At 41.3% G+C, this 16342-nt stretch overlaps 2 protein-coding genes across 11 annotated transcripts in view; one reads left to right on the plus strand and one right to left on the minus strand.

Annotated features, from left to right (window-relative positions):
- The window catches only part of zhx3a (zinc fingers and homeoboxes 3a), a 47482-nt gene extending 42488 nt beyond the window's left edge, over positions 1–4994 (plus strand). For all 7 annotated transcript variants that reach the window (XM_042407316.1, XM_042407315.1, XM_042407317.1 and 4 more), the window contains 2 exons: positions 32–2945; positions 3481–4994. In XM_042407316.1, the coding sequence (XP_042263250.1) occupies positions 229–2945; positions 3481–3514 (2751 nt within the window). In that variant the 5' untranslated portion in view covers positions 32–228 and the 3' untranslated portion in view covers positions 3515–4994. The remainder of the gene's footprint in view (positions 1–31; positions 2946–3480) is intronic.
- Positions 4995–5877: 883 nt separating this feature from the next.
- top1a (DNA topoisomerase Ia) lies at positions 5878–15802 on the minus strand. Of its 4 annotated transcripts, none has more exons than XM_042406885.1 (21): positions 15635–15802; positions 15109–15133; positions 12815–12911; positions 12524–12632; positions 12058–12110; positions 11861–11956; positions 11678–11747; positions 11420–11511; positions 11138–11253; positions 10893–11014; positions 10664–10786; positions 10274–10461; positions 10040–10184; positions 9553–9696; positions 9184–9369; positions 9031–9099; positions 8717–8831; positions 8383–8510; positions 7629–7723; positions 7373–7522; positions 5878–7216 (listed from the first exon to the last, which is right to left on the minus strand). In XM_042406885.1, the coding sequence occupies exons 1-21, from the start codon at positions 15665–15667 to the stop codon at positions 7114–7116; spliced, it is 2259 nt and encodes a 752-aa protein (XP_042262819.1). In that variant the 5' UTR covers positions 15668–15802; the 3' UTR covers positions 5878–7113. The 4 variants fall into 4 exon arrangements, with proteins under 4 accessions (XP_042262819.1, XP_042262821.1, XP_042262822.1 ...); XM_042406887.1 differs by having other exon boundaries at positions 15736–15791; XM_042406888.1 differs by having other exon boundaries at positions 12810–12911; positions 15736–15791.
- Between the last annotated feature and the right edge of the window lie 540 nt (positions 15803–16342).

Consider the following 16342-nt stretch of genomic DNA (forward strand, 5'->3'; position numbering starts at 1 on the left):
TCTCTCTTTTTTTGTGCTCTTTTCCTCACAGGTTCCCTGGGAGCTGTTAAAGTTGTCCATGTGACAAGAGTCCTACAGTGGCAGAAGGCATGAAGCAACACTGTGATATCATAGTGGCTGGTCCATGACACTAAACTCCATTCAACCCTCTCCACTATCCACCCGCCCTCTGTTCTCATCATACCGGACAACCAATCACTCACTCTCCCATCTACACAAAGCTGCACAATGGCCAGCAAGAGGAAATCCACTGTACCCTGCATGATACCATCCAAATCCAAACATGTGCGTGAGGAAATCATTCTGGGCTCACTACCAGAACTCCTACCAACAATCCCAGAAGATAGCATACTCAGCATCTCTGGAGAAGAGTCTGGCCATTTCTCTCACAGCTCCTCCAAATCTGAATGTGGCAGCGAGATGCAGAAAGGAGGTACATACAGCTGTCCAACATGCCGTTTTGAGTCCAGAGATCTAAACTACTTTTTGGATCACATGCACAACTGCCACTTAGACTTCAGAGCCCAGCCCACCTTCTACTGCCTGAACTGTGGGGTGTCAGTCGTCCGCTTTGAGGCTCTGGCTCTGCATAATGCTAATGCCCACCCAAAGATAATGGAGGGCCTGGTCACTGCTTCCCTTACTGTCAACAAGAGGGACGGAGTCACAACTGTGGAGCAAAGCCTCTTCACGGACAGCAGAGAAGACTACAGAGAATCTGGGATCTCCCTCACCAAAACACCAATAGCAAAGATAATGAAAGCCAAGGGAGAACACAAAAAGATTGTGGTTTCTCACACCGTGGAGGTACGGAAGAAAGACACTGGAAAGGATGTAGACCCCAGCATGCTGAAAAATGTGCCTGAACTCCAAAACGGGGCTCTTGGTGTTTCTGCCGCCCCAGCTATGCCGAGGACCACTGTCACTCATGTGATTGCGACGACAGTGTCCAACCAAGTCTTTCACCAGCACACTCCCTCCCTTTACTCTCCCCCCTCTTCTGATTCCAATAAAGACCTTCCAAAGGTGATGATCCCTCTTAGCAGCATCCCCACCTACGATGCTGCCATGGACACCAGCAGCTTTCTCAAGACATCCTTTGGCAAGTTTCCTTACCCGACCAAAGCAGAACTCTGCTACCTAACGGTGGTCTCAGAGTTCCCTGAAGAGCAGATCAAACTGTGGTTTACTGCCCAAAGGCTCAAGCAGGGCATAAGCTGGTCTCCTGAAGAGATCGAAGAGGCCAGGAGGAAGATGTTCAATACCGTGTTCCAAGGTGGAGCACCTCAAAAGCAACCTGCTACACAACGGCACGTCAATCACATTGTTACCCACCACACTGTCACAGCCCATCCAGGCTCAAAAGGACCAAACTTTCAGATGGCCAAAGTTCCCTATGGCAGTATAAAAACTAGGCCCAGTGGAGTCATAGCCACACAGGCCAGCATGTCAACCAATCCCCATGTCACAAGGGTCTCGTATTCTACTCCAATTGTCCCCCAGAAGTTTCAACCCATAGTCAGAACAACACAGGTACTGACCAAGAATACTCAGCCCACTGTGGAGCCAGACAAGAGCAATGGCCACGGCCTGGACATGGCTGGAAGCAGCGTTTGTGTCAGTAGCACCAGCAGCAGTCGAAGCAGCAGTAGCAGCAGTAGTTGCAGTAGTAGCAGCAGCATCAGCAGCTATTCCAGCAGTAGTAATGGTGGTGAGACTGTCACCAGGAAACCGGTGAACAACAGCAGCCCGACCAACCGCATCAACAGCATCGCCACTTGCTCTACCAACATTAGCAATAATGATGAGCACTGTGTTGCTGACACCAACGGCAAACTGTCAAACGTCAAAAACAACAGTTTATCAATTGGATTGGAAGGTTCAAACATTACCAAGAGTCAAGTGATCATCAATAACACCAGCAAATCCAACATCACCTGTAACAATCATAACAGCGGCGTCATCAGTCCACAAGAGCAGGCCCATGCCGCAAAGGCCGACGACGAACGCAACAACTACATTCACAAGACCAACAACAGCAGTATTAGCAGTGAATACCCCAGTACTACTTGTAATGACAGTGTCCCCAACCTGAACCATGCCAGCAAATCCCCAACTGTAAGCACCAGCACCACTGTCATTACAAACAGCAGCTCATCCATTTTAGATGAGGGTAAATGCAACAAGGACTTTCCCATAAAAGGCATGTCAATCTTACAGCAACTCATCAAGGAGGAGGACCCCTTTGCAGGGGACAGAAGCTGCCCCGAGATGAAAATTGACCCCATCAAGATCAACTTCAAAAGGCTGAAGATGAATGAAGGGGAGACTACACCTGAGATTCTACATCAGGAACAGAAGTCTGAGATAACTGAGATGTCTGCTAGTCAGCCATCATTCTCACCCCCCTGGGGCAACAAGAACCCCCAGCAGCTGCACATCCTCCGACAGGTTTTCTCCAGCACCCGCTGGCCCAGCAGTCAGCAGTACGAGGAGTTAAGCGTCCAGACAGGCCTTCCCAAGTCAGAGGTGGTGCGCTGGTTCAGCGACAGCCGGTACAGCCACAAGAATGGGCAGCTGAAGTGGCTGGAGACCTATCAGCGACCACCAGCAGAATCAGAGGAAGTGAGGGGTCACGGAGACGCTGAAGCAGAGTCACTGAAGGAGTCTCCAGCAGCCAAAAAGAAACTTGTTGAGCAAGACATGAACAAGCACCTTGAAGGAGAAGCAGGACTGAACTCAGGGCAGCGGGTTGTATGGCAGGATTCATACTCACCGCTGCTGGGTCTGATTGGGTCCGAGGGGAGCGGCGAGCGAGGCAGAGCTGAGGAGTCAGCGCAGCCGGAAGTCTTGCAGGATCCCTGGTCAGAGAGAGCAGAGGACCACCAGCAGCCAGTGGCCAGTCAGTCACTCATTGAACAACAGACTGATGCCAGTCAGGCCAGGTACTTCAGTCATAATGCTTGACTTACAAAGTGTGATAAAAGCTCCTAAAGTAAGATGCATTTCTCATTCACAGTGCCTTGTGATATTTTGCTAGTTTTTTGCTATTTTTCAATCAAGAAAACAAAAACACTGTAAGCCAGGTGTAGTGATGAAAGCATGACAGCTTGTTGTTTGTAGTCAATGCTGCGTGATGTACAGTAAAAAGGAAGCAGCAGAAGTGTGTACAGGTACTCATGCTGCGTATCTGATTCAAGCAATCAAAGGTCTGTGTTTAAGAAGCTATTTTTAGATAAGTAGGAGTCTGGCCCGTTGAATTATAGATTGAGAGCGCATGCTAATATATGTGAATAAATCATGACAATTGTCTTTGGTGGGATGGATTTCCAAGAGGCAAGTTAACCCGTGCGCGGGCATCTTTTTACCATGCTCATTCCCAAAAAGTGCCTCACCTACAATACAACAAGAACTTCACCACTTTATCACATCTTCTCAATTTGTGCATGCTGTGTTTGCCTGTTTGTGTGTTGATGTTAGGGATCGCCTGAGGATGGAGCTGCTGGAGGTGTGACGAAGCAGGCCCAATCTTGCCAGAGGAACATGATGTTTAAAGGCTGGCTTGCTCCCTGGCCGTGGTCTAAAAAGAGTGTTCATAATGACAGCAGATGTGATTGTAGCTGGACCGTTGGACTCTGACTGTAACTGTGAATACCCCCCACCCCTCCTCCTCCGCCTCCTCCTCTTCCATCTGCCATCACTTCCTGCCATCGTCAAAAGAAAGAACTTCTCACCTTTGAGTCCTGTGATGTTTAAGCCTTTCATGCTTCTTTGTGGTTGTGTGGGGAGGGTGCACAATGAGGTCAGTACGAGGGATCAAAGAAAAGAATGAGAAAAGACGCACACTGACTGGAAAACTGACTTGAATGAGCGAAGATAGGATAGGATAGGGCCGAGAGATATTGTTTTTGGGTCAGAGGGAGAAATATATATATATGATTGAAAACTGCACTATAAAAGAGGGTTTGTACTGACTGGACAGACAAAAGATGTGTCGAGGAAATGTTATTGTTGGCTTTGTGATATTTTTTACTTTTTTAGCAACCAGTACTTCAGCACTGCCTTGAATTTTACTTTTTCCGTTATTTGGTTTTCAATTCTATTTACTCTTCTGTAGTCACTGTAAGTCCAGATGCAATCAAACATGTTTTATTTAGATCAGTATAAATGTTGGTGATCACTTTGCAGTTCAGCTACACGCAAGAGACTATATACAATGCACTAATGAAGACAGCAATGCTAAAAATCACACTGCCCCACAGTAAAGGTATTGACAGCTCTGTCAAGATCAATACACTACACTGCCCTGCAAACTGAACAGAGAGAAGCCTGTCACGCTAACGTTGCCTTACTCAGCTCTGTCCATGTGTTTATATGACCTGTCTGTCCATCACCTTGCTTTCCAGCTACTGTGCTGTCCTAAAGATTTTAAAAAAGAAGAAAAAAAACATGCCAGTGCATTGATGGTCACTGTTGGTCTATATCTGTGAAAAAAAACTTGTGCTGCTTTCTGTACACTTGGAGATGTTTAACTTTAAGCTGTAATTGTATCAAATATTGTTACTGGCAAAATGTTGTTTAAAGCAAAATTATCAATTTGATCCCTAGACACTGACAGAGTGAGATATTGTGCTAGCTAGAGAGCCAAATGAGGAGATCTTTGCTCTCCTCTGAATTTTCTTGTGTTTATATAAACATACAGTCACTACATGAATCCTATTAAGCTGCATCTTTGTCAAGCTGCTAATAGCTAAGAACGGTGCTATACCATCCAAAGTGAAATTGGAGGTTGATCTCCTACCAGCAGTGTATGCACTTGTGTCGAATGTTACAAATTTATTTTGGTTCGAGATAAATGGAATCTGGACTTACGGTGTTATGATCACTTTAAAAAAAAAAAAAAACTTTTATGAAATAGTCTGATCATAAAGCACTGTTGTATCATCCTTTCTACACTTCTGAATCTTTACAGAATAAACTGAATACTCACCAAGCACAGGCGTCTCATTATTTGTTCAGCAGCTACAGATTATACACCTTGCACCAGGAGTGAAGATGAATTATTCCATGGATACCAGTTATATTATTCAGTGTGATGAATGTGGAAGTAACATGATATGAATGCACTGGGATTGGAGAAATGTATGTAGCATCACCTGCTGGTGAGCAGCTGACAATACATTCAGTGCTGAATTGTGGAGGAAAAATTTAAGAGTCTGTTTCCGTAGTAGACGATCCATCACAGAATAACTTATTTATTTTGTCTGCAAGCTGTAATGTGAGTTTTTTTAGTCTCAGGTATGTATGCAGGTGGTGACCAGAACTTCTCTAGTCACAGAAGGATGTGCGCTGTGGGCAAAATGATATTTATAAGGGCGCAGGTCTACCAGATGTTGCCTAAGGAAAGAAATCCTTAAGCAGGACACAAGGCAAGACTCAGGGAGCAGCGCTTCACAGGAATGCTCGACGTTGTAATGAGTTTAGTCAGCCACACCATCATCGTTTCCCAACTGAGGATGCGAAATGTTTAAGTGTTACATTTACCCAGTTCATGGAGTTGTTTAGTCTTTGCATGCATGTGTGCCACAGGCTGAGAACATATTTGCTCATCTTGTGATTAGAAAAGATCAAATGTGTTTGACGAAGCAAAATATGAGGACGGCGTAACTGGCAAGTCCTCCACTGTGGCTGCTAGTCCAAAACCAACAGGCAGCGGTGCTACTTGGGGGCCTCTGCTCAGGCCTTGTTTTTAAAACTCAGTCCGAGTTTAAGACCGGCCTTCAGAATCACATTTCTAAAACGTTAAAGTAAACCTGAGAAAATGTGTGAAAGAAAAGGAAAAAAAAAAAAAAAAAAAAAAAAAAAAGATACACAGAATATTTACATGTAGGGTTTTATTCATTTTTCAACCTACAATGAGCATAAAACTCAAAACATGATCAAGGCTATGACAAAAAATGTAAAACAGGAATAGGATGTTGACTTTACAGCTACTTACATCAACTTTCCTATCATAAGAGTGGAACAAGTGGAATAAAATGAACTGAATTCACATTAAATGTTACATTACTTTATGCTCAATCTTTACACAATTAAAAAAACTGCCTAAAATTGTAACAGATTGGTGATTTTTGGCAAAATTGATATCCCTCACATACCCTTCTTGGAAGAAAAACACTTTTCATTAATTGACTTTAAATACATCATCATAGCATTATCTTCAAGTAACAGATGCGGGAGTTTTTTTTTTTTTCCTTGGAACAATCGTTAAATTAAGTTAAAATCAGATGTAGACAGGGCTATGCAGAGTCAGAGGATGCTTGCAACTCAAAAGGATAAAAATGATTGGTTCACATTTACACTGAAAAAGAAGTCCCTGATAGAGGCTGTAAAACAAAATATTCACATTCTGCTTGCTTAAGTAAATATTGAAATGGTTGCAGTATTTTCCCCTTTGCCTGCCCAGACATCCTCTTTCATGCTAAACAATTCAACATAGTCCAGTTTAAAATATTCACCCAAACAGACAGCTTCCATGGTTACGCCCCTCATACACACACATGCACACACACAACTCAAAAGTCGAGCTCACATTTCCATTTCCTTGAAAGGCGTGTGGGTGTATTTAAGGAATTTGATTTAACTTTGTCTATCAAAATATAGAATTCATTAATAATACATGGAAGGGCTAAAATACAGGAGCGAGTGAACAAAGAAAATGATACAAAGCATTTTTTGTTTTTGCTTCTTACAGTAGCTATTAGGACCACAGAGTTCAAAGTTCAGGCATTGTCAGGTTTTGTCCCAGAGGAGGGAGAGAGAAAAGGTAAAAGGGTCTTCCAATTACTGGGACTATGCCTTGATGCTCAGTTGTGGGTATAGTTCAGCCTTGATGCCTGATCTCAGATCAGATGTTTAGACTACCCCAACACCCTCCTGCCACTTCATTATGGCCTCATCATCATCTCGTCTTACCATGTTGCCGCTGTTTTTCTGCTCAAACTGTCTGAAATTCCTTATCAGGTCTGGCCATCGAGCAAAATTCAGTTAAGCTAAAAAACAAGTATCCGATAAAAAAATGAGTGTATCATAGTTAAAACCACAAACTGGGATTTAAAATTCATAGTCCTCATCTGCCATGTCGATGGCCCAGGCAAACTTCTCACGCTGGGTTTTGTTGTAGATCTTCTCAATGGGAATGCCCCACTTCTTGCACCTAAAAAAAAAAAGAGACAAAACCAGACAGAAATTAGGCTGGACAAAGTTTATTATAGCACAATAATCCTCATTGTGTCATTTTGTATTATTTGTGCATCTTTGCTCCCAACAACAGAAGGAAAAACGATTTAAAAAAAAAATTAAATTCTCTTACCAAGCCACAGAGATGCGAGGGTCCAGGTAGTTGAGCTTGGAAGTGCCGAGGGCAATCTGCTTGTTCTCTTCACGATCAGTTGCCTGCACTTCCAGCTTCATCAGTTGCTCCTCTATCCTCTGAACCGCCTTCTTCTTGGTCTCCACAGTCCTACAAGGAGAAACAGGAAACACAAACAACATGAAGGTTATGCATGTGGTCGACAAGGTCAACCAGTAGATGACATCTGTACCATATTTTCATAGAGATCACTTACTTTTTGGATTTTTCATCTTTGCGTACTTTGGCATCAGCCTTGGCGCTCTTCAGTTCTCTCTTGGCATCAGAAAGCTGGTCCCTTTTAGCATCAATCTAAGAAAAATGAAGGTAATTATGTTAACATTTAACATCTGCAAGAACTTTCTAATGAATTTCAATGCCTTTCCAACAATTCACCTTACAAGGCATGACTTTGAAAATTTGGAGGCGTCAGTGTACTTATTAAGACACTCATGTAAGACTCCTATATCTATAATATCGTCTTCATAATACTACAGACATGCAGCAGGAAAGCTCTGAACTGAAGCAGACTTACATTTATTATTTCACAAAAATCTAATACTTGCAATATGACATTTGTAAAATATAAAAAGGTCTAAATCCAAAAACACATCTGATTATTTCCTCCCAGCACATTCCCACATTACGGCCATTGTCAGTATCCATTATTCGGTGTTCCCAATATTGTACATTTGTTGCATTTTGTCTTTAACACGTTATTGGGAAAGGCTTTGCTACAACAATGTAGCTTGAGCAAAACATTTAGCAATTTCCCTTTGAGAATGGTGATACAAAGATTAAAGCATTTGGGGATATAAAAATCCAACTTCTACAGCACTGACGATTGAAGGTCAAGTTCTAAGTTTAAATGGCATTTCAGCAAAATCTACAAATGAAATGTAGCATATAAACTTAGACATCTCAGGTTCAGCAAAAACAAATTCTTGCCAGTCTCAAAAACACTTCCTCACCTTAGTCTGCAGGTTCTGCATAGACTTCTCAAATGTCTTGGGTGGAGCCCTCTGATGGTTACACAGGATGGCCACAGCCCTGTTGGCCCTGTTGTAGGACAAGATCTTGGCTGGAATGTTTTCCTCCGCTAGAGAGGGACAGTGAGTACAATCAGTTTTCTGTATGCAGAATGACACTGAACAGTAGTCAAGACAAAAACCCACATGAAACACATTTGATTAATTCAAAACATGCAACTCAGATATGTTGTCATGCGTCTTCTCATTTCCTCTAGTTGATTAATCTGGTTTTAGATTCTTTGACTTCAAAAAGCTTTACGAGGTGGAGACATACCACTTGTGAGCTGCTTCAGCTGCTGTTGCAGGGTGATTGATGCGTTGTAGGTACGGAAAACTTTGGCCGTCAGACCGTCCATCAGCTCCTGAAGGTGCTTGTTGAGGATAGAAGTCTGGAAGACCACAATGAGTGCAATCATTATACAAAGAAATTGGTGTTACAAGTGCCAAAGGTTGACATTGTGCTCTAAGTTATTTTGGTAACAGACTTCCTGAATAAAACAATGTAATTGTGAACTTTGTGTCAAGACTACAAAACAAATGTATAAACCAAATAAGGATATTATAGTTCCCATGTTATGTTTTGCTTACATTCAGGCGATCAAACAGGTCATCATCAGGCTCCTTGTTCTCCATAAACAACTGAAGATTCTTAAATACCTAGAAGAGCAGAACACATGTAAATACAGAGGCAGTGCTTGTACTCCTAAAAACACAACTCTACAGTGAGATGACTGTCCTTACCCTCTTCTCCACTGGGACTTTGTTGTAGTAGCGGATGGAGTCTTTACCCAGGAAGTCAAACTCCACCACGTACTCTTGACCATCCTTCTCTGGATAGAGTTTGATGTGTTCGACTCTCAGGGAGCAGCAGCCCACAGTGTCCGCGGTCTCTCCTTCCTCCTTCTCGTTACCCGCTCTCAGAGCCAGCTAGAGCACATCAGGACAGCTGGATTAAAGCCGGCTTACAAAGAAATTACACTCACTCCAGCCACTGTTTAAGCACCCGCTAAACCCTCTTTGCAAGTTAGTCATCGTTAAAAAGCAATTACACTAGATTTAACTTCCACAAGCTGTATACACTCCATGTCAAGAGTCATCCATCTGACTCACCTTGTCGATGAAGTAGAGTGCCACGGCCCTCTGTCTGATCCGCATCTCCTTGGATTTCCAGTCTTCATGGTACTGGTTCCTGATGCGGTCCACACATTTCTTCAGTCTGCGGGCTGTTTCATACTTCTGCCAGTCCTTCTCTCCCTGCAAACAAACAACAACAACATGGATAAATGAGACAAGAGTAACTAATGAATTAAAGAGGACCATTTGTGTGTCAAACATGCAGTCACATGAACACACATGAGCTCAAAAGCATTGAGAAACATGACTTAACAGCTTGTCATTAGGATGTTTAATTTCACATTTCAGTTGAGCAATAATTCATTTTAACTGGAATAATAAAAAAGGCCTTGAAAAGTTTCAATGAAGTCTACAGAAATAAAATCAGTGCAGATAACACCACTCATAGATTAAAGTTGTCACACACTAGGCAACTACTACACATCGGTTTTAAACAAGGAGCAGAACACAGCTGTCAGCCTACCTTGATCCTGGAGCTGGGGTTCAGCATGATGTACTTAATGGAGCCTTGAATGTTCTCCGTCCACGACACCAGCCAAGTCACCTTGTTGTCATGACGAACCTCTTTCCACTTAGTGCCTGGAGGAGGCTCAGGGTGCTTGGAGTCCCTGTGAGGAGCACATCAATAAAACATTTAATCATTATACCCCCTAAATACAGCAGTTCATCAGCATGGGGGGGCGGCGGCTTTGCTCACTTGCTGCAGTTGATGATGATGTCTTTAGGCCTGATGCGTCGTTTGAGCATGCCCATCTTGGGATGGTCTCCACGACCACGGAACAGGCCTGGAGGCTCAATGCGGAAGTTTGCAATACGTTCCTTGTGGTTGTCCATGATGCAGTAGCCGTACTCCTGCAAGAGGCGCTCATTCTCTTCTTTTATTTTCTACAAGGAGGAGAGAAATAACAAGTCAGAACTACATCACCACCATCATGATTCAGCGCTATTAAACAAAAAAAAAAAAAAAAAAAAGTTGATTGTGTAGCACGGCTGAAGTATTTTTAACTTTCGATCGGGTCCTAAATTGTGTGGTATCTGAAAAAACACACACACACACACACACACACACACACACAGAGCAGCTTACCAGTTTCTCCTCCTTTGACATGGCCTTCCTGGCTTCAGACTGTGCCTTAAAATATTCGCTCATTTCAGAGAAGTTGCACTTCTTCAGGTCTGTGATCTTAGCCTTTTCCTCTGCAGTCATTTCCTGTATCAGAAAACAAACCACACTCAAAAACGGGAATCTTTGACCTTTATAAGACTTCAGACTTTTGTGACTTCGTTCAGAAAATTACGATGGCCATTTTTCCTACCTTCCTCCAATCTTTGAAGAAGTTTTTGCGGAAGATATCCTTTGTGGTGTACTCATGGTCCAGCATTTTTGCAAAGAATGTAGCCACCTCTTCTGCTTCTGGGCTGAGCTTCATGGGTTTACCTAAAATATACAAAAATAGGTGAGTTAATCAGCCATGGACATTTATAGCTACAATCGTGTAGATTTACCGCATGTCCTTTGATGTAAAAACGTGTACTGTGCCTAAGAGAAACAGAATCTCACCATCGTAGTAAAATTTGACATTGCTAGGGACAGGATCATAAGGTGGCGCAAACACCGGCCCTTTGTGCTCCAGAAACTTCCATTTGGAGCCGTCTGTGTATCTCTCCTCTTCCCACCTGGAATCAGTCAAATAAGAGTGCAATTCAATAATAAGTTTGAATATACAAGAGGAACAAAATATAAGTTGATACAACAATCGCATGCAAAACATCCACAATCGACCCATCGCCACTGATAACTAGCGTGTATGTATCATACAGCTGGCTGACATGAGTAACTCACCATTTCCACTTCTCCTCTGGCTCTTTTTTTGCTTTCTTTTTTCCATCAGCGACTTCTCCTTTTTTGTCTTTTGTCTTTTTGGGCTTAATGTCCTAAAAAAGGGAAGAGAAACTATTTGAGCTCTTTCACTCCTGGGTGGCCATAAAAAAATAATTCAGAAATACAAAAAGGTTGAGACTCTGATTCATCAGGTGCTCCTTTCAATTTGTGCTTTCTAAAACACACTGGGTTTGCAGTCTGCTCGTGACCTTTGCTTACCTCATTTTGTTTCCTTTTCTTAGCCTTCTTTTCATTTTCAGTCTTTATTTTTTTGGGCTTGAATTCAGAGCTGAAAAACAATACCTTGTGTTACAAGCGTGACAGATCAGATTTTGTATATTGGCACTATGAAATAAAAACATTAAAAGACATGTAAGAAGTCTAATGGCATAGGCCACTCACTCATTATCATCATCATCTCGTTCTCTCTTTAGAGACCTCTCATGTTTAGGGGAGTGGTAAAAGTCATCCTCAGGCTCAGACTTCACATGTGGTGGGCTGAGGAGGAAAATATAAAAATCAGACATGCTTTATATAAAAATTCATCTGCTGGTATCCTGAATATAGCACTCAAGAGAAACATGGGAGTCCAGACATACCTGGCGAAGCCATTCTCTTTTTCCTTTTTAACTTTACCGTCAAGGGACTTCATCTGAAATGGTTTACACAATGGTGTTAGTGGATTATCATTTCCTGTTACAGTTAAGGCTTTTCCCCTTTTCTATATACACATATAAAAACTAAATGACAGTCCAGAAGTTGCTTAATATTCCAACTGTGATAATCATGATTTTTTTTTTTTTTTTAACATTTCCATGTCCAGAGGACAGATTTGTCTCCCTATTGTCAAATCATAATTGAAACAAAAACACATGAACAAAAAATAGTAAGCTATAAACAAAGCTCAGTGTCTCAATAGTTGAGGGACATAAATGTGAGCACATGATTTAAAATAGCTCACTAGTGCAGAATAATTCAAACTCAAAAAAAAAAAAAAAAGTATTACATGCACAACTATACTGCACAACTTGCATTCTGCCATGAATAATCTGCATGGTAATTCACCTTCTCCCTCTTCTCCTTGTGCTTGTCCTTGTATTTGTCTGTGCTGCCATCTTTGTGCTTCATCTTTTCCTTGTCTCTGTGTTTTTTGTCAGAGGAGTCCTTGTGGTCACTGGAGTTTAAAGAAACACACAAACTATTTATTCAAAAGGGTATTAGCTTCCACCATTTAATGCAGAAAATACCACAGTAGTCAAGTGGTAAGTCTTGTCCACTCTGACCAGACAGCACATCAGATGTCTGGGCTAAGACGGGAACATGCATTTAAGAAAAGTCTGGAAGCACACACCATACCTGTTGCCATGCTTCAATCTATCCCGTTCCTTATCCTTCTTGTGGTCCTTATGTTTGTGTTCCTTGTCTTTATACTTGTCTTTATGCTTGTGAGAGTCTACAAGAAGAAAACAATGTCACCTACTTTAGAAGTGAACAAGATAGACTGTAATAATCTGAAAAAGGACTGAATAATGTAACTCTTGATTCAAGTATGACCTGTATGAATCTACATATAAGTGGTCAAGACGAACAAGGTGCATTCTCTGTGACCAGGTGCTATTGTGGATGGGTTTAGAACAACAACAATACTCTTATTACATCAACTTAGGAAGCACTCAAAGTCTACTCACATAGCTTACATAGTTTTTCCAAGTAGAGATATGAATTAAATTGCAGCACACAAGGTCTGAACATGCACCACAATCTGATAATGCAGTCTGTACACTGAATATATATTACACAGTAGCACAGCACCTCCTACTGCCCGTATGAGTGTAATTGTTTATGATACACTATAAAAAACGACTGACAGGTTGAAACATGCAATTGAACAAAGTAGTCTTTCACCCTCGCTTTAATCTGTAGGCCGGGGGGGGGGGGGAATTTGCATCTTAGTTTAAGAAAAAAGGCAATTATCAAAATTTGAGCTATCAGCCAAACTTTACCATCTAAAACTCCACATCACACCTACATGTTCTAGGAGGCTGAAGACATTTAAACCAGAGCTGACAGTCTTTTTCACAAATAGGTCTTAAAAACCAAGTTGTCCATATTCCTCTGATAAGTAAGCATGGGACAAACAAAAACAGCTTACGGGTTCAGAGATGAAAAAGTTTGATCTAGTCTGTTCTCTCTAAACCCAAGACAGTTCAACTTATCACTATAAAACTAGATTAATTCACCACATTATTCAGGGATGATTGATTGATTTGTGTTGTCTTCTCAGACCCAGAGCCAAACAACTGATACATTTCTAATCACTGTTCCTTTTGTGCTCCATCAAACTAAAGAATATATCTGACAGACTGTTGATTAAGACTCAATTCTACAGTTCACTTCCCAGATTAAATACATACATTGAGAATATATGCCTTAGGTTACTAACTAGGGAATGTATGGAAGGTGTTGTGCTTGACATTCAAAAATGTAACTGTTATGCATAAAGCACGGTATGTGCTAGTAAATGGATGACAGTGCTGAATACTAAAAAATAAAAATAAAAAATAAAAAGGATGTAATCTATTTGAACCACAACAAAGTGGTTTGTAAAAAGTCAAACTTCCCTGTTAATGCTGCACCCTCTCACAACTAGAAGTAATGCCAAGGCCCTTTATGTTATATGCGTTTTATGTCAGTTGTCTGTATGATCGTGTGAAAAGAAAAAGATGCACAGACAAGCTCAACACAAATCAGTAAGTCCATGTTTTGTTTCTTCTTCTAAGAGGGCTGAAGGTTGTAAGTGTTAAAAGCATATAACCTAGAAAAGTACTTAACTTGTTTTAAAAAAAAAAAAAAAATTCTTTGTGTATATTTCTTCAGTATGGGTTTCTATAGCTCAAATTGATAAATGATAATTGCTTTAAAAACTCCAAAAACGTGCTCACTCTTTAGAGTATTGTCATAACCTCCTAGTATCTCACACCCTGTTCAACTTACAATGTGATGATGAATAAAAGTTAATGACTTGACGTGTTGACTGATCCAACTTAAAATGGTCCACTTTCTCCTAGCCAGGGAGAATGTTAACTCCCTGTGGCTGAAATAATAAATAATCTTGGCTATCAAAACGCATTTCATACCGCGTATAAAAAATTTAAAAAAACAACAAAAAAAACAAAAAAACATACTCTTCATGGGATCTTAATGAAGCACTGTGCCTTCGCATTTCTCCTGCACACACAGCCATCTGCACTTCACAGCCTGGGTTCAGCTTGCAGTGCAGTCAGGCCGCTACACCGAAAAAGAAAATGGCGCAGAGACTAAGTCCTCAACCCCCAAACCCTCACTTTCAGGTGGGAAATGTGCTATTAAAAGCTCTCCAACAACAAAATCTAATGCGATAAACTGATAAAACACCTCAAGATGTGTCCCAATAATGATTCGAATTAAGAAAATAATTTATAGAAAAGCTTTTACAGGACCTCCCTTTTGAACAATAGGCGCTTGTGAGTGAGACAGAGGACTTAGTCTCTGGACGCCATTTCTGTCCTCTGCTGATCAAATGCAACGTTACGTTAGTTCTCAGTGAAGACATGTCAAAATCTGAGGAAAATCCCACTTATAACTTATTAGCATCATGTCTTAAAACTTACCATTGACCCGAGAGCCACAGTCAATCTGAAAAATCAAAAACAGATGAGTGTTAAATTTCGTAGTAGCTAACTAGCAGGCTAACTAACTTTGAACTTGCTGGATGTTAAAGCGACAGTTTGTTAGCTGCTCAGCTAGCTAAGCTAGCTCGGCTAGCTCGGCTACGCTGGCTGGTAATATGACTTAGCGGCTAATACCGAAGCTAACATTGGCTAACAGCTAACGCCAAATTAAATGTAGCGTTACTCTACTTTATCTCTGGCTTCACGCCTGGACACATATAACTCTGAAAGCCAACTGGTCAGCATCTTCCCGTCACATTACAAATAAAAATACGATGAAAGCTGTCAGGACGGCTGTTAACAACAAAATTAGTCGGCTTACAAACACACTCGGCCAACGCGCGCTAGCGGACACTCTTCAGTTAGCTAAGTTACCCTGTCAAACCAAACATAAAAACCACAGCAACAAACTCTACGAGATGACCACTAAGTTAGTAATGACATGACAAAATACATTGAACGTTACCTGATCCTCATTGTGGGAATGGTCCCCACTCATTTCCTAAAGCGTTGGTTGATTGTAAAAGAATTTTAAAAAAATGAGTAACGTGTATGGTTACCACACACCGGCGAGAAGCTGGCAGAATGAAGAAATGACTCGGTTGTGTAAGAGATTCAAGTCCCAATTGTATAGCAATGCGCATGCGCATCAATTTAAATGGTAGTGTAGCTCCTCCCTTCGACAAAACGTGTTGCTCTTTAGGTCCACGATAGTCACACTCTGTGACGTACACATGTGCCAGGAGCACAAGCTGCTCCAGGCCTAGTGCTCTACTTGATTAATCAGTTTATTGGCTTGTTCGTAGTATGCATTCATTCAACCTTACAGGTGAATGACAGCAAGAGGAAGGAGCACTTTGTACATATTAATAATAATAATAACAACAACAATCATCATCAAAAGAGGTCTGTCCTTTTAACTAATATGACCTCACTCAACCCTCAGACTCAGACTCAGACTCAGACTCTCAACTGTCAACTCATCCATATACACATATATATTTGGCCTCTGGTGCAACAGTTAAACAGGTAGACAGTGCAAGACATAAAATACAAGACATAAAACATAATTGACATAATCTGAACAAATCTATGCATAACATAAAAGTGCAAGGGACAAAGACTATAGTGAAAAAACAATATAGACTATAAGACAGGACAGTAGTGCAAAGAC

Source organism: Thunnus maccoyii, chromosome 3 (genome assembly GCF_910596095.1).
Source record: "Thunnus maccoyii chromosome 3, fThuMac1.1, whole genome shotgun sequence".
Lineage (NCBI taxonomy): Eukaryota > Metazoa > Chordata > Actinopteri > Scombriformes > Scombridae > Thunnus > Thunnus maccoyii.